We start from the raw sequence: 27,314 nt of genomic DNA, 5'->3' as shown, positions 1-27,314 counted from the left end.
TTTTTCAAATTTGTGTATGTTTAGATATGTTTTTCAAACCTGAGTTCCGTCTCATCCATGAGTTGAGAATAAGAGTGATGTCCACACTGGTTTTAAAATTTTCAGACTGTCATTTTTAAGTCACAAGCTAACAGAATTTAAATGGTGCAAATAATTTTAAGTAAATGTACTTTAAAAACTTTTATTATCAAACTATATGCATTTTTGCAAATGAAAACAATGTGCATTTATGTTAAATATTACAAACACAATTTTAGGAGGCATGAAGTATGAAGCTGAAATTCAATTTAATATCAAATAAAACAGCAGAATTTAAAATATAGCAACTCAATATCTTGAAGTCTGTATTTTAGATCAAACAACCAATAAGCTATAATTTTTGAATATCACATTTATTTTCTGTTTTTCTCTCACATGTCAGAACTAGATAGGAAATATTTTCATGGCATGCCATTATCTGAAGCTATCATTGGCGTTAAACTAATGTGGTTGCTTATCTGGTGATGAAACAATTGCAGCTGAATCATAGCTATTGTTAAGAGAATGTCTCTTTCAAGACACTGGTTAATTGTGTTCTCAGATCTGTTCTTTGAGTTACAGAATGAAATCAGAAATTATTTCCTAGGCTGAATTCAAGCTCCCTAATTATATGAATAATTTGATTAAAATGTGCTCAAATGATGTAAATGATTAGGAAATTATATGCTTATGAGCCATAATTCCTAAGGCAGTAGCTGTCTAGATCATGTTGATGATTAATAATTATGAAGGTTTTATTAGCAAATATAATCTGTCATCAGTGTATAATAATCATGGTCATAGAATGATCCCCTTGACATACATGGAAAAATCTAGTTAACATTTTTATAGTTCACAATTGAATTATTTTAACTGGGGTTACACTATTCAATCTGTCCTACCTTTTCCTCATATATTAGTAAAATTTGTACATTACCTGACTTTGTCTCATCCTAAGATTTTTGTACCAACTGACACCTTGCCTTTTCCCATTACACAATCACCCCTTTCCAGAAATGTTTAAACAGATGATTAGCAATAATGAGGGCTTCCCTTGTGGCTCAGATGGTAAAGAATCTGCCTGCAATGTGGGAGACCCAGGTTCAATCCCTGGGTCAGAATGTTATCCCCTGGAGAAGGGAATGGCTACCCACTCCAGTATTCTTGCCTGCAGACTCTCCTGGACAGAGAAGCCTGGTGGGCTGCAGTCCATAGGGTCACAAAAAAATCAGAAACGACTGAAGTGATTTAGCACACACAGCACAGCAATAATGAAATTGACAGTGCTGCCATATACTTTCCAAGTATTTCGATTATTACTCATCTACAAAATGTATATTTCATCTCACCCTGTTAGCCAACTGCCACTGGTTTACTACCATTAATATCAGTTGGATAGGATACTTATGCACACTTGTTAATGTTAAATACACTCAAGATTCTCTCTAATGTAACAAAAATGAATACACAGTGGAAATATTACATTTAATGACACTGTCTGCCGTTGGGTAAGTAAGTACTGGTGTATATCACATTTAAAAACCTGTGACCAGTCCCTAGAGTTCCTGCTTGTTTAACAGTCGATAAAAATGATTGCTTTATTTGCTTTAGGGAGTTGTCCTTTGAAAAAAGTATAATAGTCTATAAAAAACCAAGATGCTTGTATGTACCTTTATTATTGCTTAAGGACTAAAGTCCACAAGTTTGTGGGATCTAGTGCATTTTATTGTTGGGAGAGTCAACTATTGGTCCAAGAAGCTTCCCAAAAGCTGCTTCAGCAGTTGATTTAAAGAAGCACCTCTTCCTCTTCTCCTGGATTCTTATGTGTAAAAGTTAGACTCAGAAGAGAGCAAAAGAGGTGGAACACGCACACACCTGGTAAAAGGGAAGTCACAGCTGAGCCCAAGTTCACCACAATCAATTCAGCTTAAGTGTCGCTTTTAGATGCTTCTTTATTTGGAGACTCAGCATGAAAGCCAGGAGTCACTTATCCCCATGAACCAAAACCGCTGAGTTTTGCACAGTTCTACCTCAAAATGCTGAGGCAGTAAATGTTATTAAAAATGCTTTTGTGAAAATCAATGCAATCTTATTTTGAAAACGAATATTTATTTTGTGGAATGGAATAGAAGAACTTAATATGACATTAAAGTAGTTTATTGCTTAATATGTTTTTAAAAGTGCACTGCAGAAAAATGTCCAGCATATTGAGCCAACAGAAACATGATTACAGAAGGTCCTTTCTTAGTGCATTTAAGCTTTTTTGTTAAATATGAATTGTAATATGATATTAGGTAGTGTGTAATAAAAGTGAAATTGAATCCAGTGAAGACTGGTTACCACGGGATTTAAATCCATTCCGGGGTCAATCAATTCAGATTGTTCAGTAACAATGGCAATGAAAGCAATTCCAATTTGGGGCAGTGTAACACTTTGTTATAGTCTCTTGGACTAAAATACTTTATAATGAAAAGAACTGAAGCTATAGAGTCAGAAGGCCCGGGTTTAAATGGAAGTTTAGTTTCTCACTGAACAAGTCACGTCATCAGGCTCAAAACTGAGTGTATCTGAACTATATCACTTAGGAGTGCTTCACATAACAGAATACTCAAATAATAATAGCTTAAACAGATAGATTAAAAAAATTTTTTTTTATGTTATCAGGTAGTATACCAGCCTATATCATGCTTCTTCTATCCAGGATTCTTCTATCTTTCCACTCCATCCTTAGTATTTGGATATTCGCCCGAATATCCAAGGCAAAGATGGCTTCTCCATTTCAGACCGTCATGTCTTCAGAACAGGAAGGAGGAAAGCTCAGGAAAAAGGAGACAAACATTTTTCTCATTTTGAAGTTTTGTGTCTCCTTTTCTTTTTACTTTTAAAATTTTTTGTGAGGCTGGTGGGATCTCAGATCCCCCTTCAGGGGTTGAACCCTGGTCACAGTAGTGAAAGCCTGGAATCCTAACCACTAGGACACCAGGGAACTCCCTGTTTTGTGTCATCTTTTGAAATAGAGAGTTATCTTCAGTAGATTTTTTAAATAGATTTTTTAGCTTTGACGTGAAAGTATTAGTCGTTTAGTCATGTCCGGCTCTTTACAGCCCCATGGATTATAGCCTCTGTCCATGGAATTCTCCAGGCAAGAATACTGGAGTGAGTAGCCAGTCCCTTCTCTAGGGGATCTTCCCAACCCAGGGATTGAACCCAGGTCTCCCACATTGCAGGCAGATTCTTCCATCTGAGCCACAGCCTTAATTAACTTATTAATGCCAAGCAAATAGTAATGAGATTACAGGGACATGTTACTTTGCCAACAAAGGTTTGCCTAGTCAAGGCTATGGTTTTTCCAGTGGTCATGTATGGATGTGAGAGTTGGACTATAAAGAAAGCTGAGCACCGAAGTATTGATGCTTTTGAACTGTGGTGTTGGAGAAGACTCTTGAGAGTCCCTTGGACTGCAAGGAGATCCAAGCAGTCCATCCTAAAGGAAATCAGTCCCGAATGTTCATTGAAATGACTGATGTTGAAGCTGAAACTCCAACACTTTGGCCACCTGATATGAAGAGCTGACTCATTTGAAAAGACCCTGATGCTGGGAAAGATTGAAGGCGGGAGGAAAAGGGGACGACAGAGGATGAGATGGTTGGATGGCATCACCGACTCAATAAACATGAGTTTGAGTAAACTCCGGGAGTTGGTGATGGACAGGGAGGCCTGGCATGCTGCAGTCCATGGGGTAAAAAAGAGTTGGACACGATTGAGCAACTGAACTGAACTACAGAGACTGATTTAGACCAATCATGGTTCATAACTCTGTGGTTGGAATATGGACTTACTGTGAGCTCAAGAGATTTTCAACTGAATAAATATCAAATTCTAGTCAGTAGGAAGATGATGAGGCAGAAGGAATGGATGTAAGATAAATATAAATCATTGTCTGCAATAATAACATTTGTGGTATAACTAGACCATGCACTTTAGTTTTCCTGGGACAAGCCCAGTTTAGACCTATTGTTCTTGCATAATTACTCACAATGTACTCTGGAGCAAGCTCTTTGAATGGAGAAATGTAGAATTACTAAGAGGCTGGCAGTATCTTAAGGCTTTAGCTCCAAAACGGCTCTGTCATATTGACTCATGTTCTGTTGGTCAAAGTAAGTCATATGTGGCCAAGACCCAAGTGTATGCAGCAGATACAGGTTCTTCACTTGGACACTCTGTAAAGTCAAGTGTCAAAGGGTCTATATAGTCCCAGCAGAGGACAGATTCATTTCTCTTTTCACACAAGCTTAAAAATCAAATGTGGGTTTTGGCGTGAATATCACTGTGAATATTAGCTATTTAAGTTCCAGTAAGGGAGGTAAGGGTGGGTTTTGCTGGTGGCTCAGTGGTAAAGAATCCGCCTGCCAGTGCAGGAGATGCGGGTTCAGTCCCTGGGTCTGGAGGATTCCCTAGAGAAGGAAATGGCAACCCACTCCAGTATTCTGGCCTGGGAAATCCCATGGACAGAGGAGCCAGGTGAGCTACAGTCCATGGGGTTGCAAACAAGTTGAACATGACCAAAGTAACTAAACAATAGTAAAGGGAAATAGAGGAGGTGGGTGTCTCCAGGATGAGATGAGTAAATGCGATTAGTGTTTCACTGGATAATTGGATATCTAAACAGCCCTTTTAAAAGCTACGTGTAAATCCATGGCTGATTCATGTGTATGGCAAAAACCACTACAATATTGTAATTAGCCTCCAACTAATAAAAATAAATGAAAAAAAGTTACAAAGGATTATTATATATTATTGAACTTCAGGATAGAGTTGTTATGATTTTTCAAACACACACTCTAGTGAGTCCAACCTGATCAATAAGATAATTTATAAATCAAGAAGTGAAACGAATATATGCAGGTTACTTTTAACGATTGTTGGTTTTGATGAATTGTTTTCCTTATTCTTTCATTTTTAGAATAATTATTTTAGGCTATAAGAAACCTTTGGAAAGAGAGGATCTTTTTGAACTTAATGAAAACGATTCCTCCTATAGTGTGTGTCCCATCTTTGAGAAACAGTGGAGGAAGGAAGTTTTAAGGACTCAAGAGAGGCAAAAAGTAAAGGTAATTATTAAATCCTTAGTACTTAACTGCATAACTTGTTCCAAAATATGAGATATTATTATTAATATAGAAAATCCTTTAAATATGTTAAATAACATGTCATTTCCCTAACAATACTAGCTGTTATTAAAGCTAATTTCTGCCATCAAATTATTCAGGAGCTCTTTAAAGCTCAGGAGCAAGTGTGTTATATGTATATAATTTGGGGCTTCTCACTAGTATCCTTCCACATCCATTGTTGCAAAGATAGTTTCCATATCCCAGAGTATCATATCTATTGGTCAAAGTAAGTCATGTAGTGGCCAAGGCCAAGACTTATGGGGGGCAAGAGTAGGTTCTTCATATGTAGCATCATGCGTGCGCGCGCACACACACACACACACACACACACATGCGAATATATATATATACATGTATACATATATATATATCATGTATGTATATATAGTCTTTAGACTTCTTAAAAAGAAAATATAATTTGAAGATAAAAACTGTATTAGTGAAACAGTTTCAAAACTCACAAAAGTGATTTAAAAAATGGTTTCTTTTTCCGTTTATGCCATATGGTATGAATAACACCAAGTGGTTTGGCACCATTCTATGCCAATAATAGGGACCATGTTTTTAAGTTTAATTGAACTTATTCCTTTCATATTGCTTTTTTAACTTTGGAGTACATTGCTAATTTTATGATTATATATATTTTATGGATTAGTTCTGTTCTCTTTTCTCATTGCTTTTGTTTTCCTTAATTATATAGTCATCTTTTCATAAAGAGCCACACACCAGGAAGCCATCTCTACTCCGGGCATTGTGGAACACTTTTAAGTTTGTCCTGATTCAGGTTGCTTTATTCAAAGTATTGGCTGATGTTTTGTCCTTCACTAGCCCACTCATAATGAAGTAAGTTGAAGTCTTTTTTTTTTTTTTTCCTTTCCCATGAGTACCTGATAAGGAAGTTTACTGTTTCACTTTAAAAATGTACTAAAAAAGAGTGGGGTGGGTTCATATTACAGATTTTATTTAGGATACAGGCATTCTATTAAGTTTGCTTGTGATATGAATGTGAATTATGATAATATAGTAATTATTGAAATAACCATGCATTAAGCACTATTCTAAAATCTTTATATTAATTATCTAATCTTTACAACAATCCTACAATGTAGGAAGTAATATTGTACTCACTAGCACAATGTAGAAACAAAGAAATCTCTGTAATTTGCCTAAGACCACACAACTAGAAAATACAAGAGTCACAACACAAATCTAGGAAGTCTGGCTTGAGTTTATATGTTTAGGAAATGAAATGACACATACCTTTACTATTTTTCTTTGCTGTGACCTTTTTGGAATTGAACTTTATCAGCCAAGGTAATAATATATAAATATATATCTGCATGTGTTTATGTGTGGGCTTCCTTGGTGGTTCAACCGGTAAAGAATCCACCTGCAATACAGGAGACCTAAGTTTGATCCCTGGTTTGGGAAGATCCCTTGGAGAAACCCACTCCAGTATTCTGGCCTAGAGAATTCCATAGACTTTATAGTCCATGGGGTTGCAAAGAGTCGGACACAACTGAGTGACTTTTTGGAATTGAACTTTATCAGCCAATAATAATGCATAATACTGCATGTATTTATGTGTAAATATAGAGAAAAATACTTAAGTAATTTCTATTTCTAATAGTGTCTATATGCAAGAATTCATGAGCAGACAGTAAAATTGAGTCTTTGATTATATGTCTCCTTGATTATATGCCTCCAAGGGTACAAGGAAAGAATTTTTCATTAACCAATTATTAATTTTTTTTGTTTTGAATATGTTTTCAAGCTGGAGTTTTTAAAGAACAATTTAATTCATGAAAATAAAACTAATTCTGAGTTGCCAGATCCCAAATCACATCCGGGCACATATTTAGCCCATATTTATTAAGTGCCTGCTATATGCCAGACTGTTCTAACTAGACCATGGGAATTGAGCAAAAATCAAAAAGTCCTTACTCTGATGACACCTAGAAGGGAGAGATAAATAATAAAATGAATCAGTATACATTTTATTAAGAGGTAATTACTGCTAAGGAAAACAGTACAGCAAAGTAGTGGGGCAGACCATACTGGTCTGAGGGACTGGAAGTTGCTGTTTTCTGTGAGGTGGTTAGGGAAGACATTGGTTATAATGGTGAGACTTGAACACAGTTCTGAAAGAAGTTAGGGAGGAAGCCAAGATATACCTGTTGCAAATAGGAAGAACAAAGAGGGCTAAAGCCATGCGGCAGCAGCATGCTTGGTATTTTTGAAGACTCATAGGAGGCAAGTGAGTGAAGCAGGGAAGCTGAGAGGAAAAGTGATAGGATTGAGGTTGGATATATACACTGCCATCTGTAACATAGACAGCGAGTGTGAAGCCACTGTATATAGCACATGGAGCGCGGCTCGTTGCTCTGTGATGAGCTAGAGGGATGGGATTGGGGGGTGGCAGGGAGGCTCAAGAGAGAGGTTAATAAATGTATACTTATAGCTGATATGTGTTGCTGAAAAGCATAAAGGAACTCAACATTGTAAAGCAAGAATATTCCAATTAAAAAAAAAATAAAGACATTTTGGGAGCGGGGAGACAAAAAGATTGAGGTCAGAAAGTTTGGGCAGCTACAAAGATGTTGAAGGACCTTACAGAATGTGGGGGGAGGCTTTGTGCCTGAGGTGTTCTCTGGGTCCCAGGGTCCACAATGTTCATTATTTTCTGGGATCTGTGGAGTGAGGCTGCGCGTCTGGATCTGTCATGGCCAAGGGGGTGGACCTTCGCTCCCAGGCGCTGAGCAAGGGTACGGGGCAATCCCAGGCCCCCTGTTATGTATGGGGGGTTGAGGGGAGTATCGGACAGCGGACGTAGGTTTCACTGCCACCCTTCCCCCTCCTTCCCTGCATTCACACTTGTACACAGTGGCCAGAATCCTTTAGATGAGAGAGAAAAGCTAGAGCTCTCACTGGTGAAACTTGGGCCCCAGGCTTCCAGAATTCCTCCTCCAAAACTCCTTCTTCCTGTTTGAGAGGCAGGAGTGCCCTAGTAAGGCCCTGAAGACAGGGATTCCACCCTTCATTTCCAGCGTGGGCACAGTGCAGGCAGATGACAGCGTACCCTCTTCAGAATTCCAGAGGGCAAAAGCCAACTTCAGGCGGCCACCTGGGTGATGAGGACCATTCCTTTCTTCCCCTTTCTTCCCCACCATGAGACCAGCAACATTGGGCCAAAGTTTCACACCTTAAAAAGTACAAAGGTTCCCTATTGTTAAAATGCAGATTCCAAGGCCAGCCTCTGAGTTTCTGCTTCACAAAGTCTGGGGGAGGATCCAGAAATCTGAATTTTGAAAAAGTTCAAACTAGGCAGCTCCAAGAATCTTGAAGAAAATGATCCCCCATTATTCCCCCTCCACACCCAGAGTAGAGGAGGGCCACAACAAAACCACTGAGTGGCTCCCCCAATATTTAGTGGAGGGCTTCCCTGCTGGCTCAGACAGAAAAGAATCTGCCTGCAATGCAGGGGCCCAGGGTTCAGTCCCTGGGTCAGGAAGATTCCCTGGAGGAGGAAATGGCAAACCACTCCAGTATCCTTGCCTGGAGAATTCCATGGACAGAGGAGCCTAGCGGGCTACAGTCCATGGGGTCCGCAAAGAGCTGGACACAACTGAGCAATTCAGCATACATGCGCAGAGAATGTGATGATATAGGCTTTCATTTTGTGTTAGAAGGGAAACCTGTGGAAGATTTTGAGCATAGAGTGATATGATTAGACTGCAGTTTCATAGGAATCACTCTAGCAGCTATGTAGAAAATGAAGTAAAGAGGAGCAAGAGTGGAAGAAGAAGCAGCTATTAGCCAACTATGGTAATCCAGGCAGAAGTCAATGGTGGCTTCAGGATTGTCGATGAAGGTGATAAGTGGTCAGATTCTGGCTTTATTTTAAAAGTTGAGTCAACATTATACATTGATAGTTCAATGTAGGTTGAGAGAAGAAAGGAGTCAATGGTGCGTTCAGAGTTTTTGTTTGCCACAAGGTGAATGAGTTACCATTTACTGACATACAGAAGGTTCAGAAAAGAGTAAGGAGTGCAATTTGCTAAATTTGAAATATGCATTAGATTTTCTGCAGAATTAAAGTAACAGACCTGACTGCCGTCCTTTGGAAAGACTGTTTATATGGCTCAGGCTGGCAATTAGAACTTGAATTTCAGGAGGGTTCCCACTTACCCTACCTGATAAGAGTGGTTCAATATGGCCAGACTGTTTTATACAGTCAATATGATCCATGCTGAATTCCTGCTTTTTTTCTGCGTGTTTGGAATTCTGGCCTGTGTTAGAAAGAGGGTACCTGGATGCTGAGTTTTTAAGGGGTTTCCTTGTTGCTATTCAGTCACTAAGTCATGTCTGAATCTTTGCAACCCCGTGAACTGTAGCATGAAAGTCTTCCTTGTCTTTCACTATCTCCCGGAATTTGCTCAGACTTGGCGATGCCATTCAACCATCTCATCCTCTGTCACCCCCTTCTCAGCCTGCCCTCAACCCTTTCTAGCATCAGGGTCTTTTCCAATGAGGTGGCTTTAGGGGAGTGACACATCATCATGGTTATCTGGGTCATTAAGACTTTTTTTGTAGAGTTCTTCTGTGAATTCTTGCCACCTCTTTTTCATCTTTTCTGCTTCTGTTAGGTCCCTGCCATATCTGTCCTTTACTGAGCCCATCTTTGCATGAAATGTTCCCTTGGTATCTCCAGTTTTCTTGAAGAGATCTTTAGCCTTTCTGATTCTATTATTTTCCGCTATTTCTTTGCACTGTTCACTTAAGAAGGCTTTCTTACCTCTCCACGCTATTCTCTGGGACTCTGTGTTCAGGTGGATATATCTTTCCTTTTCTCCTTTGCCTTTTGCTTCTCTTGTCTTCTCAGCTATTTGTAAGGCCTCCTCACACAACCACTTTGCTTTCTGGAATTTTTTTTTCTTTGGGACGGTTTTGGTCATCGCCTCCTATACAATGTTGATGAGATTACCATATGAAAACTAGAAAATACCTTTCTACCCAGAAGCCTGAGAAACTAGTTGACTCTATGTGAGTGTGTGCTCAGTCGCTCAATCGTGTCCGGTTCTTTTGTGACCCCATGGATTGTAGCCTGCCAGGCTCCTCTGTGAAAAGGATTTGCCAAGCAAGAATACTGGAGTGGGTTGCCATTTCCTCTTAGAATGGAACTCAGGTCTCCTGCATCTGGCCTTATTTATATAAAGCTTGAGTAAAAATAAAGGGAGGAAGGATGCCAAATTGGGCAAGTGGATAAAAAGAGCAGGCAAGAATATGTGTGTGTATGTGTGTGTGTTTGTAACATTTTGACAGTACTTAGTTCACATATGTATTTTATTACTTTGGATGTTTAACACTTCTTCCCTTTTCTCGATTTGTATATGACCTTCAGGCAAATGATCCTTTTCTGTGAACAACGCCCAGATTTTGGCTGGAGTGGTTATGGTTATGCTTTGGCGCTTTTTGTCGTAGTCTTTTTGCAAACCCTGATCCTTCAGCAATACCAGCGTTTTAAAATGCTTACTTCAGCAAAAATTAAGACAGCTGTAATTGGACTGATCTACAAAAAGGTAAAAGATTTAAGAAATTCCAAGTTTCTAAATGGATTATGTCCAATATGTGCTTTAAAATAAGGGATCTGGAAAATTAGAAGTAGTATTTTAAAAATTTCTAGTATGCAATTTGAATATACATTTTGCTGAAAAATAACTTTGACTCATCAATGTTGATTACATCAGTTTCTTTACAGGGTCCTCTCTCTATATTTCCTGAAACTTCAAGTCAATCCTAATGCGTGAAACTCAGTGATGTTCTTTGTCCACTCTTAATGTCACTTAACTCCTCCTCAGAAAAAGAATGGAATTGAATATTTCATGATTGTCTCTATTTATGTATCAATAAATTAATTTCCATGGTCATTTTCCTTCTACATGATACCTTTTACTTCTTCCTCTGCTCACTCTACTTTTTACCGAAACAAAGCCATACTTCTCTATAGAGTCATTATCTATTTTCTCTTTGAGTCTAAGCCCCCTCCTACCGACCCCAAAAGCTGGTTGGCCCTTATACCTAGCATGACTCTAAAGTTGTCCTTTCTTGAAAATGCAGTTTTAAACATCACCTCTTTACCATTCAGAGCCTATTTACATCATAATTATAAACAATTAAAAACCTTCCTCCCTTCTGTTGTTATTACTGAGTTATTCAGTCAAAAGTATATTTTGCCTTCTTATTCTGTAGTCGTATGTCAATCTGTGTTCTTGAGATTTGGAATAGGAACTTAACTTACCTATTGTACCTTTATCATCTAAGAGAGTGGCTTTTACGTATTTTTATAAAAGTTGGAAGACTGAGTAAATGAATAAATGAGCCATTACCTTCAAAACTAAGGAACTATTAAGCATACATAATAAATGTGTGAAACTATCAATAAATGCAGATGTTCTAAGAAATCAGATGAGCAGGAAATCTACAATATTTGATTGGAAAGTTAAGGAACGTTTCACATAGAAAGGAGCCTTGAAATAATCTTTGGGAGAAGTGTAGGATTTGTTGACCTGGATATGAAGTGTCACAGACCATTTGGACATACTAGGCCAAAATGGAGGCAGCAAGTGATTTTAGAGATTCTAGAATGATCCAAGCCCAACTAAGCCAGAATATAACTGAACTTGCAGTAAACCTAGCTCTATGTGAAACTGAAAGTGTTAGTTGCTCAGTTGCGTTCAAGTCTTTGCGACCCCTTGGACTGTAGCCTGCCAGGCTCCTCCATCCATGGAATTTTCCAGGCAAAAATATTACAGTGTGTTGCCATTTCCTTCTCCAGTGGATCTTCCCGACCTAGGCATTGAACCTGGGTCTCCTGCATTGCAGGCAGATTCTTTGCCATCTGAGCCACCAGGGAAGCCCTGTATAACTAGCTCTGTGTAACACACCCCAGATACAGGGTTAGAAAGGCTGTTTGTAATTCTACAGGTTGTAACTTCTGAGAAATACAATATGGAGAAAAGATATGAAATACAAATATTAAAGAGTCTAGGAATCAGTTTAAATGCTAACATTTGTTTCCCATATATGGCCTACATGGAACAGGTCTTCATTCACTGATTAAAGCATTGGAGCTTGGGTATAGGATTTGGGTGGATTTACAAGCATAAAAGAATAGATAACAGTAGAAATTGAAGCAAACCATCAGAAATAAGAAAGAAAGTCAAGTCTTGTGGGTGAGTACATTAAGGGCAAAGAGACCCTGGAGATAATGGAAGAGGGAACAGAGTCTACAGGAGTGAGACTATATGGGTCCTTAGAGATTATTTAACAACAAAGAGCTCTCTAAGATCAGAGGGGTTCAGTGGGTCCTGCAGTATGGATTAAGATTGAATTCTTAGTCCATCAGACAAGCAGCGGAAGACATTAGTTAGTGACCTGTAGTGTTCAGAGGCCCTGGGTGGCCCATGCAGGTGACATTAATATAAGGCAGTCTTTCTTCTGAATCTCTTATCCTATATCTGCTTTCCAAAGGGACTAATTGGGGTTATTAGATCTCTCATCTCCATTACAGGTTTTAGGATTCTGATGTTTATCATGTTTTGATAACCTCAGGATCCTAAATGGCTCTCACAGATGACCAGATAACTCATATTCATCTGACATTGGCACTCCTTCATCAGATATTCATGACTAGACTTGAGTAAAGCTAGTCTCACATCCTTTTCCTGGTGAGGAGGGGAGGTGTTAGAAAGCTCTTTATCTCTACCCATCTGCATGACATTTACTACTCTAGTAAAGTTCAAGAGACTTCATTTTTAAGGTTTGTGGGGAAGAACACGGACCTCTTTATACTTGACCACTTCATGAGTCTTCGGGTCTCAAAACTCAGTTTTGTTACCCTTTCACTCCCAGTTACAGGCTCCATGACAGTTTTTGAGGACTAAGAACATGAAATGTTTCAAAAGCAGCATCAGTTAGTCCTGTGCTTAATGCGGGCAGCCTGTGGGCATTTTGTCAAATGCCATCCAGTAGAAGTTTTTCTGATTTTTAAATTATTCTATATCCACATTGTGCAATATGGTAGCTACTACTCACATATGACTGTTGAAACTGAAAACCTGGCTAGTAAGAGCAAGGAAGTAAATTTTTAATTTCAATTAAATTTAATATCCATATCTAGACTGTCTACATTTGTGGCTAAAGGATATTCTTTCCTTAATTGTGGGAAGAATATAGTATAAAGAAAATTGATAAAATTCTTTTTCCATTCTTTAAAATAGAGATACTTAAGTGTAATCAGAAGGAGAAGAAAGAAAGAGAATCCTGGCATACTTTTTTGCATCCAAAAGAGCTAAAGAAAATGAATTCTCATAGATTTATGAGGATTCACCTTTATATACACCATGACTTATTAGAAGTAGGGTAACCACTGCAAATCACTGGGCTAGAAATGTTTAGGGCTCTTCCAGCTCTAAATTATATAATGTCTATGACTCAGAGCTAGGGTGGTCAGGAAAAATAGTTCAAGAAATAAATATATGAACCAAGGCTGTGGCAAAAAAATTCAGCAAAGAACAAATATATGAGGGAGAATGTGAAATTGCAAAGCAAATTTCGTAATCATATGACAAAATGAGCCATTACTGAATTGAGGTCAGTAATAAACAAGATATTTCCAGTCCGTAAAAAGAATTCTTGAGGCTGGGAGCCATATATGCTTTATCTGGATCTTTTTATGGCTTCCCTGGTGGCTCAGATGGTAAAGAATCTGCCTGCAATGCAGGAGACACAAGAGACTCAGGTTCAGTCCCCAGGTCAGGAAGATCTCCTGGAGAAGGGAATGGTTACACATTCAAGTATTCTTGCCCAGATAATTCCATGGACAGAGGAGCCTGGCGGGCTATGGTCCATGTATTCACAAAGAGTTGGACACGATTGAGCAACTAACACTTTTTTAGAGCAAAATGCAATCAATGAAATGAAGTTTCAAAAAATAATGAGTCACAAGTAGGTTAGCAGTCTTCCTGAGTGGGACCCCAACAAGGGTCCTTCTGCCCAGCACCCTTCAAGCCATCTGAGTTCTGGTCAGGAGCAAAGGAAGGTTTTATTCTTTGATCAGATAATGAAGAGGTGTGGGCCTGTTCTCTTGAGCACCCACTCTCCCAATAGGCAGCAAGTAGGGCTGCTTTATAGGGATCCCTAAAAGTGAGGTTCTTGTGGAGTTGGAGCAGGGGCAGCTGGGCGGCTTAGGCTCCAGATGGCAGTTCTTGGAGCAGCGTCTCTGCACGTGGCCTGCAGCTACCATCTTGGATTTTGTGTCACGCACGGCTTCTGCACGTGGACGCCCAGCCAAGGTGTAGGCTCCACCATTTCTTTTCACAGGAGGAACCCTGGTCTGAAGGGCCAGATACAAGACTCTGCAAATGAGAATTGACTAAGCACTAGGGAAAAGGAAAAAAAAAAAATAATAATGACAAGGTAAGACTTTATTTTATTACCCAGTTCTCTGAGAATTGTTAATGGCCTTTGCTAGTGACAGTTGTGCATTGTGTGTTTTCCTAAAGGAGGGCATTTATTTGATTCCTTGGGTAATTTGATTATTTTGAACTACCCAGTCTTTTAGTTTTCACATAAGTCGGTGTATATTTTCCTTCTAGAAAAATAGGATAATGTGTTTGTATTTGTTTGTAATAGTAACTTGGAGGTGGATGCTATTAGAGATCAATGGATCTCACTTAAAAAATGCTGTAGTCTTAATGAAATGAGAATAACTGTTCTTGGATTCCCATCGTTTTTCTTGGCCACATTAAATGGTCAGTAACTTATTCAGTTCAATTGAGTCGCTCAGTTGTGTCTGACTCTTTGCGACCCCATGAAACGCAGCACGCCAGGCCTCCCTGTCCGTCACAAACTCCCAGAGTTTACTCAAACTCATGCCCATCGAGTCAGTGATGCCATCCAACCATCTCATCCTCTGTCGTCTCCTTCTCCTCCTGCCCCCAATCCCTCCCAGCATCAGGGTCTTTTTCAATGAGTCAACTCTTCGCATCAGGTGGCCAAAGTACTGGAGTTTCAGCTTCAGCATCAGTCCTTCCAATGAACATCCAGGACTGATCTCCTTCAGGATGGACTGGTTGGATCTCCTTGCAGTCCAAGGGACTCGCAGGAGTCTTCTCCAACACCATAGTTCAAAAGCATCAATTTTTCAGCACTCAGCTTTCTTCACAGTCCAACTCTCATATCCATACATGACCACTGGAAAAACCATAGCCTTACCCACTCCAGTATTCTTGCCTGGAGAATCCCATGGATGGAGGAGCCTGCTAGGCTGCAGTCCACGGGGTCGCAAAGAGTTGGACACGACTGAGCGACTTCAATTTCACTTTCTGACTAGCCGGGCTTTTCTTGGCAAAGTAATGTCTCTGCTTTTTAATATGCTATCTAGGTTGGTCATCACTTTCCTTCCAAGGAGTAAGCGTCTTTTAATTTCATGGCTGCAATCATCATCTGCAGTGATTTTGGAGCCCCCCAAAATAAAGTCTGACACTGTTTCCACAGTTTCCCCATCTATTTCCCATGAAGTGATGGGACCAGATGTCATGATCTTAGTTTTCTGAATGTTGAGCTTTAAGTCAACTTTTTCACTCTCCTCTTTCACTTTCATCAAGAGGCTCTTTAGTTCCTCTTCACTTTCTGCCATAAGGATGGTATCATCTGCATATCTGAGGTTATTGATATTTCTCCCGGCAATCTTGATTCCAGCTTGTGCTTCTTCCAGACCAGCATTTCTTATGGTGTACTCTACATATAAGTTAAATAAGCAGGGTGACAATATACAGCCTTGACGTTCTCCTTTTCCTATTTGGAACCAGTCTGTTGTTCCATGTCCAGTTCTAACTGTTGCTTCCTGACCTGCATACAGGTTTCTCAAGAGGTGGGTCAGGTGGTCTGGTATTCCCATCTCTTTCAGAATTTTCCACAGTTTATTGTGATCCACACAGTCAAAGGCTTTGGCATAGTCAATAAAGCAGAAATGGAAGTTTTTCTGTAACTCTTTTGCTTTTTCGATGATCCAGTGGATGTTGGCAATTTGATCTCTGGTTCCTCTGCCTTTTCTAAAACCAGCTTGAACATCTGGAAGTTCACGGTTCACATTATTGCTGAAGCCTGGCTTGGAGAATTTTGAGCATTACTTTACTAGCATGTGAGATGAGTGCAATCGTGCAGTAGTTTGAGCATTCTTTTGGATTGCCTTTCTTAGGCATTGGAATGAAAACAGACCTTTTCTAGTCCTGTGTCCACTGCTGAATTTTCCAAATTTGCTGGCATATTGAGTGCAGCACTTTCAGAGCATCATCTTTCAGGATTTGAAATAGCTCAAACGGAGTTCCATCACCCCCACTAGCTTTGTTTGTAGTGAAGCTTTCTAAGGCCCACTTGACTTTATTAGCAGAGATTAAAAAGCTGCCTTTGGAGAAGACATGGCTAGAAGCTTAACTATCGTAGTGTATTTTTTCCTTTTTTTTTTCCTCTTATGGGAGCAGTATTTATTCTGTCGTATCATCAGCACCATACCTTGCAAGGCAGTAGCAGAAAGTTAAAGGACTCAGCATTGCAGCAGCCATCCAGCTTAGGAGGATCCTGACCCCGTATGAACCTCCAAGGGTTGTGCCTTTCCTCTGCTGGCCCCATAGACTGCCATATGCACTGAGCCTGTGGGTTTTAAGCTAGGGAGTGTTAGAAGTGTTCCACTGAAGGCCTTGTCTACTCATTTTCCAGAGGGGTTTTTTCTCTGGGCTTTGTATTAGGCATTTTTTGAGTGAAGAGAACTTGAGTATCCCCTGTATCCTATTTACCATTGTTAGATCTAGCTCTCAATCCTGTCTCTCTTTAAATCAGTGTGGTAGGAGTTCCTTAAAACTTTTGGTATATGGTGGGACATTCACCTAATTTCTGGTATAAATATCAATTTCCTACTTATTTTACAGTTATTTATGCATTTTTCCTGGGCTTTCTGGGCTTCCCTTGTGGTTCAGCTGGTAAAGAATCTGCCTGCAGTATGGGAGACCTGGGTTCGATCCCCAGATTGGAAAGATCCCCTGGAGAAGGACATGGCAACCCACTCCAGTACTCTTGCCTGGGGGATTCCATGGCCAGAGGAGCAGGACAGGCTGCAGCCCATGGAATCACAAAGAGTTGGAGATGACTTTGCAACTTTTTCACTTTCATGCATTTTTCTGGGAATTTTAAATGACTGGGAAATTAAATAAATGAATTTCTAATGTTAGCCTTAGTAAGAAATTAGCAATAATTAACCTTAAGTATATTGAGTTCAATATACAAATATTAAATGACATATACACAGGGAAAGGGAGAATGGGCCTTGGAAGAACAGAGAAGATGTATTTACATCTTCTAATGAAGCCTTTTCAATACTCTTACCTCTGTCAATACCCATGGCCCTTCTTAGCTACTGTTACACTTGTGTGTGTGTGTGTGTGTGTGTGTGTGTGTGTGTGTGTGTGTGTGTGTGTGTGTGTGTTAGTCCCTCAGTTGTGTCCAACTCTTTGTGACCCCATGGGCTGTTGCTGGCCAGGAGCCTCTGTCCATGGAATTCTCAAGGCAAGAATACTGTAGTGGATAGCGATTTCCTTTTCCAGGGGATCTTCCCAACCCAGAGACTGAACCCTGGTCTCCTGCATTGCAGGCAGATTCTTTACTATCTGAGTCCTCAGAAGCTCTTATAATCAGCCTGTGTGTAGGATGTGTGTGTAGGAGGGGAGTGGACTCCACTACTAGACTGTAATCTCTTTAAGATTGAAACTATATCATTAAAAAAATAACTTTCGTTAGATTTTCATTGATTCACCTCTGTACTCTGTATTGATAAACTTTAGATGATTTAGTAGGGGTGCCAACAAGTAGAAAGGAAGCTCAGTGCTAGAAATCTAAAATTGATTTCTTTTGCAGTTTTTCAGTTCCACAAATCATAAAGGGTTCTTGGTGGATTTATTTGGTTGGGAATTCAACTGTGACTCTCTCCCAGTATGCAGGAAATGTTAAAGCTGTGCAATTCGATCAATAATTGTTTTTTCTTCATCTGCAAACATATCTGTTGATATTATGTGATTTAAATACATACATAATGATGCATATTTGCCTAAATATATCACAAATCTTTATTTTTAGTTAAAAGTTATCATTGTTTGACTATAAAGATCCTGCATGATCTACAGAACTTAAGTATTCTGCTTCTCTTTTCCCAGGCCCTGCTTCTATCTAATGTTTCTAGAAAACAGTTTTCTACTGGGGAAATTATTAACTTGATGGCAATAGATGCCCAGCAGCTCATGGACTTGATGACCAACATCAATCTTCTTTGGTCAGCTCCTTTTCAAATCCTGATGGCCATATCACTCCTTTGGCAAGAGCTGGGTCCAGCAGTATTGGCAGGGGTGGCAGTCCTTGTGTTTGTTATACCGATGAATGCTTTAGTTGCAAATAGAATGAAAAAGCTGAAGGTAAGAAAATAATCGCCTCATGTTACATGTGTCAAACAGAAGCTGAGTTTCCAGACTTGATAATAAACACCCAGCTAATTCTCTGAATATGGAAAATAGAGGCTTAAAATGGATATAATACAAATTAATCATTCATTTATTGAACGAGTATTGATTGAGCATCTATCCTGTCAGTCACTGTGCCAGGCACATAAAGTATAGCAGTGAAGAGAATTGAAAGTTCCAGCTCTCCTTGGGTTATTGGGGGAGAAAGGCAATGAACAAGTAAATAAATAGGTAAATAGCCTAACGCCTGGTGTTAATTTGTGTATGAAGAGAGATAATTAGGATAAGGTGATAGAGTAACAAAGAATTTCATTTCACAAACGAGGTCTGGAACAGCCTCAGGAAAGATGATGTATCAGCTGAGTAAGGCAGCAATCCATGTGGATGTCTGAGAAAAAGATATCAAGCAAACAGAATGGTGTGTGGACAGCCTAGAGATGGGGGTATGCTTGGCCTGCCTTAAGAAGTGGCAAGAAGGCTAGTGAGCTAAAGTGAGCTAGGAGTGGCTGCGTGCAGCCAGTGGACAGTAAATGCTTAACTGAATTAATTTTAATATTCTTCCTCTACATTCAGTCAGTCATCTTACTATCAATATATTTTTGACATTTGCTATTTCCAAGACAGTGTGTACTATGCTGTACTGTAGGAATGGGGGAACAAGACCAAGACACAGTTCATTTCTCTGAAGGAGATCACACTGTAATGGGAGGGGGATGGGTTCCCATGCTAAAGTAACAAAGATCGGTGCAGATGTGTTGCTTATGACAATTATTGTATTATTTTAAATGAATAAAAGGTTAACAGCGTCTTATGTATGGACATGGAAATGAATCAATCATTATTAGAGGAAAAAGTAAATTAGAGAAACACATATGTATATATTATATGTATATATTTATGTGTATATTTGGGCGCTTCCCGGGTGTCTCAGTGGTAAAGAACCTGCCTGCCAATGCACGAGATGCAGGAGATGCAGGTTCGATCCCTGGGTCGGGAAGATCCCCTGGAGAAGGAAATGGCAACCCACTCTAGTATTCTTGCCTGGGAAACCTCATGGACAGAGGAGTCTGGTGGGCTACAGTCAATTGGGGTTGAAAAACTGTTGGACATGACTTAGCAACTAAACAACAAAAATGTGTAATATGTATGTCATGCATTTATATGGTGTATGTGTGTGTATATATATATATATATATATGTGTGTGTATATATGATCCAGTTTTTAAAATGTGAATATACCTATGCACGTGGATATGATAGTAATAAAGATATATAAATATAGATTTAAATGTATTTGTATAAGCATAGAAATAACCTAGAGAAAAAACACTAGTCTTTCAATAGTAGTTGCCTGTAAAGTGAAATTAGAGGGAAGGAGGGAAGATTTTTTTTACTTATTCCTTTAATATGTTTAGAAGCTAAGAATTTATACCTTCTTTTACATTTTTCTGAATTTTTCAAATACTTACCAAAAGCCTCATTTTTAAAGAAAAGAACTAAGAAATAACATATAACTATAAAATAATTATGAATTACTAAACACATTGGTAACAGATTTTTAAATGAATAATTTCAAAATATGTTTCTTAATATTCTGGATTTTAAATAATTGTAAGTTAAATTTTTAGGAATGGAATTACATTATTAGGACTTTATCTAGAGCCCTAAAACATCCAAAGAGACTCCAATATTATGTACAATTATTCTAAATTAAAAAAATGCTTTAATCACACAAATGATATAAAGGATGTTTAGCTTGTAAATGTGTACTTTGTTAGATATACAAATACTTATTATTGCATATAACATAATTGTGGCAATATTACTGGAGAAAGTCCTTGATGAAATGGCCAAATAATAATAAGTATTATAAATAAAGTTTTATATATAAATAGTATATTATATAATAGTTATATAATATTTGCAAAAATATATGTATATATATTTTTGTATATATATGTATGTATATATATATTTGTGATAATAGAAGTACCACAGGAATAAAAATAAGATCTACATATATACAATTGATAGAGTTTGGGGAATTTTTCCCATTTTGATTGAATATAGATATTTTTATTCCATTTATAACAAATTTTTTCTGAATAAATATTATATTTTCTACACTTTTGGAAAGTGTACACCTTGTTTTTATTTTACTGCTGGCTACTTTTAAGTTTTAAAGTATCTACTTATAACTTATCTAACATTAACAGAATAATGTTGTATGAATGTTATAATATAGTTTTCATAAACTGAATTTTATATAAAATAGAGGAAGTAGATTGAATTTTTTAAATAGTTATGTAAATTAAAGTATTAGCAACCTTTGTCAAATATACTGTCATTTCCTTTCCATTATATAGAAAAATCAAAGGACGAACAAAGACAAACAGATAAAACTGCTCAATGAAATCTTACATGGAATTAAGGTAATAAAAAAAGGACATGCATTTAATTTATCTATTTAGAATATCACAATAAGTTAACCAATAAATGAACCTTTCACCATTCTCAATATCAAAATAATGAAATATGTATAATTTTGAGAGAGCAATTTAGATTTCAGGTATATAAGATTTCTTACATTGAAATAGTATTTAAATAAAGCCAAATAAAATGTAAGGGTTTTTTTGTTCTCAACCAACAACTAAACACAAATATCTCAAAAGACACAAAATATTACTCGTTCTAAGGACAGACAATTTGGAATGAAGCAGGGAACAGCGGCAGTAACGCCGTCATCAGTGTGAGGGTAGATGCATGGGGAAAGTGATGAGAGGCCGTTCAGTTTCTTTATACAGAAGAGAAACCATCGTACAAATGCTATTCTATGAAAAAGAGTGAAAGTGTTCATCGCTCCATCATGTCCAACTCTTTGTGACCGCATGGACTAGAGCCCTCAAGATGTCTCTGTCCGTGGAGTTTTCCGGGCAAGAATACTGGAGTGGGTTACCATTCCCTTCACCAAGGGATCTTCCTGACCAAGGGATCGAACCCAGGTCTCCTGCAATGCAGGCAGATTCTTTACTGTCTGAGCCACTTACCTGGCTATTCTATGAAAAGTATGTTACCGATTATTTGTTTCCTAGAAAAACTACCTCCACTCCACACCACTAACATTTTCTCTGTGATAAAATGAGTGAAGCCTTATAAATTTTGATTAGAGATATCCCTCAATTTTGGAGAAGGAAATGGCAGTCCACCCAGTATTCATGCCTGGGAAGTCCCATGGACAGAGGAGCCTGACGGGCCACAGTCCATGAGGTTGCAAGAGGAGGACGCAACTTACGCCAAAACCACCACCACATTCCTCAATTTACAATGGCTTTATATCCAGATATACCATCATAAGCTGAAAATATCATCGTCGAGAATGCACTTAATACACCTCTCATACTTATTACCATAGTTTAACATATGCTTACATCACTTACATTAGACCACAGTTGGGCATAATCATTTGACACAGAGCCTATTTTATAATAAAAGTGAAAGTGAAGTTGCTCAATCGTGTCCTACTGTTTGCAACCCCATGGACTGTAGACTACCAGGGTCCTCTGTCCATGGGATTTTCCAGGCAAGAATACTGGAGTGGGTTGTCATTTCCTTCTCCAAGGGATCTTTCCAACCCAGGGATGGAACCCGGGTCTCCTGCATTGTGGGCAGATGCTTTACCATCTAAGCCACCAGGCAAAGTGTTGAAAAGTTCACTAATTTATTGAATACTGTACTGAAAGTGAAAAAAACACTGGTAGTATGGTTGTAGAATGGTTGGTAGTATATTGGTTATTTATCCTCTGGATTGTGTGGCTGCCCAGCACCATGGCAGACTATTATATCACATAGAACTAACCTGGGAAAAATATCAAAATTCAAAATTGGAGGTGCAATTTCTATTGAATGAGTATTGCTTTCACACTGCCCTAAAGTTGAAAAATCCTAAATTGAATTGCTGTATATCAGAGATCTTCTGTGTATAATTTCAAATCGTATTGCACTTGGATTATAGCTCATCAGATTTTTCTAAAGCACAAAATTTGCAAAGTTCACATGGAATTTCCTTCTGACATTTAAAACTCCATTGGACATTTCCATCCACCTGCAGTGCGGGAGACCTGGGTTTGATCCCTGGGTTGGGAAGATCCTCTGGAGGAGGGCATGGCAACTGACTCCAGTAGTCTTGCCTGGAGAATCCCCATGGACAGAGGAGCCTAGCAGGCTGTGGTCCATGGGGTCACAGAGAGATGGACACAACTGAGCGACTAAGCACAGTGCAGTTCAGTCGTGTCCGACTCTCTGCGACCCCATGGACTGCAGCAGTCCAGGCTTCCCTGTCCATCACCAACTCCCGGAGCTTGCTCATATTCATGTTCATCGAGTTGGTGATGCCATCCAACCATCTTATCCTCCATCGTCCCCTTCTCTGCCCTCTGTCTTTCCCAGCATCAGGGTCTTTTCAAATGAGTCAGTTCTTTGCATCAGGTGGCCAAAGTACTGGAGTTTCAGCTTCAGCATCAGTCCTTCCAAATAATATTCAGGACTGATCTCCTTTAGGATGGACTGGTTGGATCTCCTTGCAGTCCAAGGCACTCTCAAGAGTCTTCTCCAACACCACAGTTCAAAAGCATCAATTCTTCAGCACTCAGCTTTCTTTATACACAAATAAATTATTTATCCACAGAATAAACCCATTATATGTACATACTGATTCACCTTAGAATCAATCAATGATATGCTGCATTGTGCTGTATAACATTTTTACAAAAATATAAATTACTGAAGTGAAAGACATTGTTAGATTGAAGATACTTTGAAAGGAGACTGATAATCCATGAATAGCAATATGTAACTGAGGTTTAACTCAGATTCTTCTATAAAGTCACACATCCTCAAAGTATGTGATCCAGGTGCATCTTGCATCTCTTTGTGGGTTAACTGAGATGCCCAGGATCCATTAGAAAATAGTGATGTATGTTTATATGCTGTAAGTATTGATATTCATAAAATGAAATTTGTATTATCAGTAGAACTAAGACAATGTAGATAAAAGAAATTTTCTCAAGATCTAAGCAAAGTTCAAGATTTAAAATAGCAGTAAATACACTAGAATATTGGAAGAGATCCAAATGGAAATCAGTTAGGGTAGTTTAAAAGTGGAAGCAGTTTGCATCCTTGGTGTTTGAAAACAGGTGTCCTAAAGCCTCTCTCTAACAATGACAGTAGCTTAGCATTTATTGAACATTTTCTGTATGTCACACACTGTACTTATCACTTTATATCTGTTTCCTCATATAATTCTTATAAACCTAAAGAAAAAAATTTCTCATCTTCATTTTACAAATAAGGAAACAAAGTATCTGAGCAGTTGAGGGTCATGTCTTAGTTCACAGAGATGGTGAGAGATTATTAGGGATTTCCAGAGAAGCAGGGCTAACAGGATTCATAGACATATAGATAGATGAATAAATAAACAAAGATTTATTTTAAGGAACTGGCTTATGAGTATAGGGAGTGGCTTGTCTGAAATCTGTTGAGCAGGCTGGAAATTCCTGCAGGACTTGATGCTACAGCCTTGAGTCTGGAGGCAAAACTCCTTCCATCTCAGAGAACCGTAGTTTTTTTCTCTTGAGACCTTCAGCTGATTAGATTGGGCTCACTCATCTAAGGAGCTTCCCAGGGGGCTCTCGTGGTAAAGAACTTGTCTGTCAATGCCGATGCAAGACATGTAAGAGAAGCAGGTTTGATTCTGAGGTCAGGAAGATCCCCTGGAAAAGCAAATGGCAGCCCACTGCAGTATTCTTGCCTGGAAAATCCCTTGGACAGAGGAGCCTGGCAGGCCACAGTCCATAGAGTCACAGAGTTGGACACAACTGAAGCAACATAGCATGTTACACCCATTTAATGGAGGGCAATCTTCTTTATTTAAAGTTTAATGGTTTAAATGTTAATCAGATCTAAAAATTACCTTCACAGTAACATCTACTGGTATTTGATAAAATAACTGGGCAATACAACCTAGCCAAATTTACACATAAAACCAACCATCACAAAAAACTAAGATCATGGCATCCAATCCAATCAGTTTATGGTAAATAGAGGGGAAAACAATGGAAACAGTGACAGATTTTATTTTCTTGGGCTCCAGAATCACTGTGGTCAGTGACTGCAGCCAGGAAATTAAAAGATGCTCCTTGGAAAGAAAACTATGATAAATCTAGACAGCATATTAAAAAGCAGAGACATCATTTTACTGGCAAAGGTCCATATAGTCAAAGGTATGGTTTTTACAGTAGTCATGTACGGATGTGAGAGTTGGACTATAAAGAAGGCTGAGTACAGAAGAATTAATGCTTTTGAACTGTGGTGTTGGAGAAGACTCTTGAGATTTCTTTGGAAAGCAAAGAGATCAAACCAGTCAATCCTAAAGGAAATCAACCCTGACTATTCACTGGAAAGACTGATGCTGAAGCTGAAGCTCTAATACTTTGGCCACCTGATGTGAAGAACTGAGTCATTTGAAAAGACCCTGATGCTGGGAAAGATTGAAGGCTGGAGGAGAAGGGGATGACAGAGGATGAGATGGTTGGATTGCTTCATCAAGTCATGGATAAAAGTTTGAGCAAACTCCAAGAGACAGTGAAGGACAATGAAGCCTGGTGTGCTACTGTCCATGGGGTCACAAAGAGTTGGACATCACTGAGTGAATGAACAACAACAAAAGAGACCTGGAATTTGAATGTAGGCCTGTCTAACTCTAAAAAGGATGTGGTAAGCCATTGCATGATTCTACTTCTCCATGTTTTCCATCTCAGAAAATAGTTTACAATCGCAAAACACTTGTAACCTTTCAGAAAATGGTCTGACATCCCAAGACATAAGTTTTCAAGAAATTGGGAGCCCGGGGGAGAAGCTTAACTACTAAGAGATGTGAAAAGAATAGAATTGAGAGTTGGACCAGTGGAAAATTTGTCAGGATTTAGCTAGACAGAGGGCTTCCCTGGTGGCTCAGACATGTCCATAATGCATCCATAGACAGAGTCAAACATGCCTGAGCGACTATCACTTTCACTGTCGAGCTAGACAGAAACTGCTGTGGAGCTCATGGCAGGAGCTGGGATGTTGTCAAAGTCTGGCTCAGGAATAAGATAGTAGTGGGTAAGAGAGACATAAGAGTGGGGAAATGGTGATTTCCTGCTCCCACTCACCCTAGACAAACACCACAGGAAATGTTTTGACTCAGTTGAAAACAGGAGTAATTTACTTCATGGGTACTGTTTTTACCTTCACAGTTATGAGTGTGTGTGTGTTACAGTGTGTGTATTTGCACGCGTGCATGTTTTTTATTCCTTCTATGATACTGATTGTCATCATCTGACTTCTTTACAGATTCTCAAACTTTATGCATGGGAACCCTCCTATAAAAAGAAGATTATTGAAATTCGAGAACAGGAATTGGAAGTTCAAAAATCAGCTGGGTATCTTGCTGTATTTTCCATGCTAACTTTAACTTGCATTCCATTCTTGGTGAGTGTGTATATTATTTCTTGTTTTGATTTCAAATTTGATTTGCATATTCACCTTCAAATTCCCTGGAATTAAGATTTCCAAAGTGAAGTCTTCTATATCTAAATTTAAATTTTCAACAAATGCAGTCATTAATCTGTAGAGATGAGAGATATGAAAGTTTTAAAGATGGGGAAAATTTTTTGGTGCATTTTAATTGGTCTGTATTTTTTATATTTAATAAGATTTTACATCTTTGTAAATTTTTCATAGATTGAACATATGCTATCCTCAATCTTAAAAAATATAACCTATATTTCAGAGTCCCATTTCAGCTCTATTATTTTTCATGACTAATCCCTTTTAAGCAAGACTGAAAGGCACTCTACGTAGAGTTGGAAAGGGACATTACATTTATTGAGCGTTTCTACTGTGTATCAGACAAGTTATATGCATCTTATTTCATTCTTGCAATAATAAGGTATTTTTTCATTTCACAAGAGGAAATGGAAATAGTTTGGAAGTATCCTTAAAGTTATAGAACTAGTATTTGTAGGTGAATTGATATGAATTGAAGTCTCTTTCTGTCACTTCATGCAAATATTGGGAATCTCATGCTATTTAAAGAGTATAAATTGCCTTGAGATATTGAAGCAGTAGATGAAAGCCAAAGGATAAGAAAACTATGTATAACTGAAGGATCAATTTTAACCACTCTCAGTAGTGATGGGGTCAGGAAACATTCTATATGTCTCCCCTGTTGTTAATTTAAAATATTATTTTTTATTTAAACAAATGTGGATATTATGAAAGTAAAAGCAATATTTACATTTGGAATACTTTAGTAAAAATATCCAGGAAGCATTTGCTTAAGACAGTCTTATGTACATGATAAATAGTCAATACAGTCTCATGCATAAATGAACTTTTCTGCCTTTTCTAAATGAAACTTATGCAAGTAAATATAAATCTTACTAGTCATGATTTATTTATACATTCTTCAGTTAATATTAAGACACAGAGAAAGTAAAATTTCTGCATATGAGACAATAGG

The 27,314-nt window shown here is 38.4% G+C and overlaps 1 protein-coding gene across 1 annotated transcript in view; it reads left to right on the top strand.

Annotated features, from left to right (window-relative positions):
- Window positions 1–27,314, top strand: part of LOC122687357 (multidrug resistance-associated protein 1-like) — a 91,123-nt gene that overhangs the window by 10,426 nt on the left and 53,383 nt on the right. Inside the window, exons 3-8 of the mRNA XM_043892794.1 lie at window positions 4,982–5,129; window positions 5,890–6,032; window positions 10,591–10,768; window positions 18,455–18,709; window positions 21,121–21,186; window positions 26,144–26,281. Coding sequence (XP_043748729.1) covers window positions 4,982–5,129; window positions 5,890–6,032; window positions 10,591–10,768; window positions 18,455–18,709; window positions 21,121–21,186; window positions 26,144–26,281 — 928 coding nt within the window. The remainder of the gene's footprint in view (window positions 1–4,981; window positions 5,130–5,889; window positions 6,033–10,590; window positions 10,769–18,454; window positions 18,710–21,120; window positions 21,187–26,143; window positions 26,282–27,314) is intronic.

This window comes from Cervus elaphus, chromosome 31 (genome assembly GCF_910594005.1).
Source record: "Cervus elaphus chromosome 31, mCerEla1.1, whole genome shotgun sequence".
Taxonomy (NCBI): Eukaryota; Metazoa; Chordata; class Mammalia; order Artiodactyla; family Cervidae; genus Cervus; species Cervus elaphus.
Note: the sequence above shows the minus strand (reverse complement) of the source record. Positions and strands in the feature narration are given on the sequence as shown.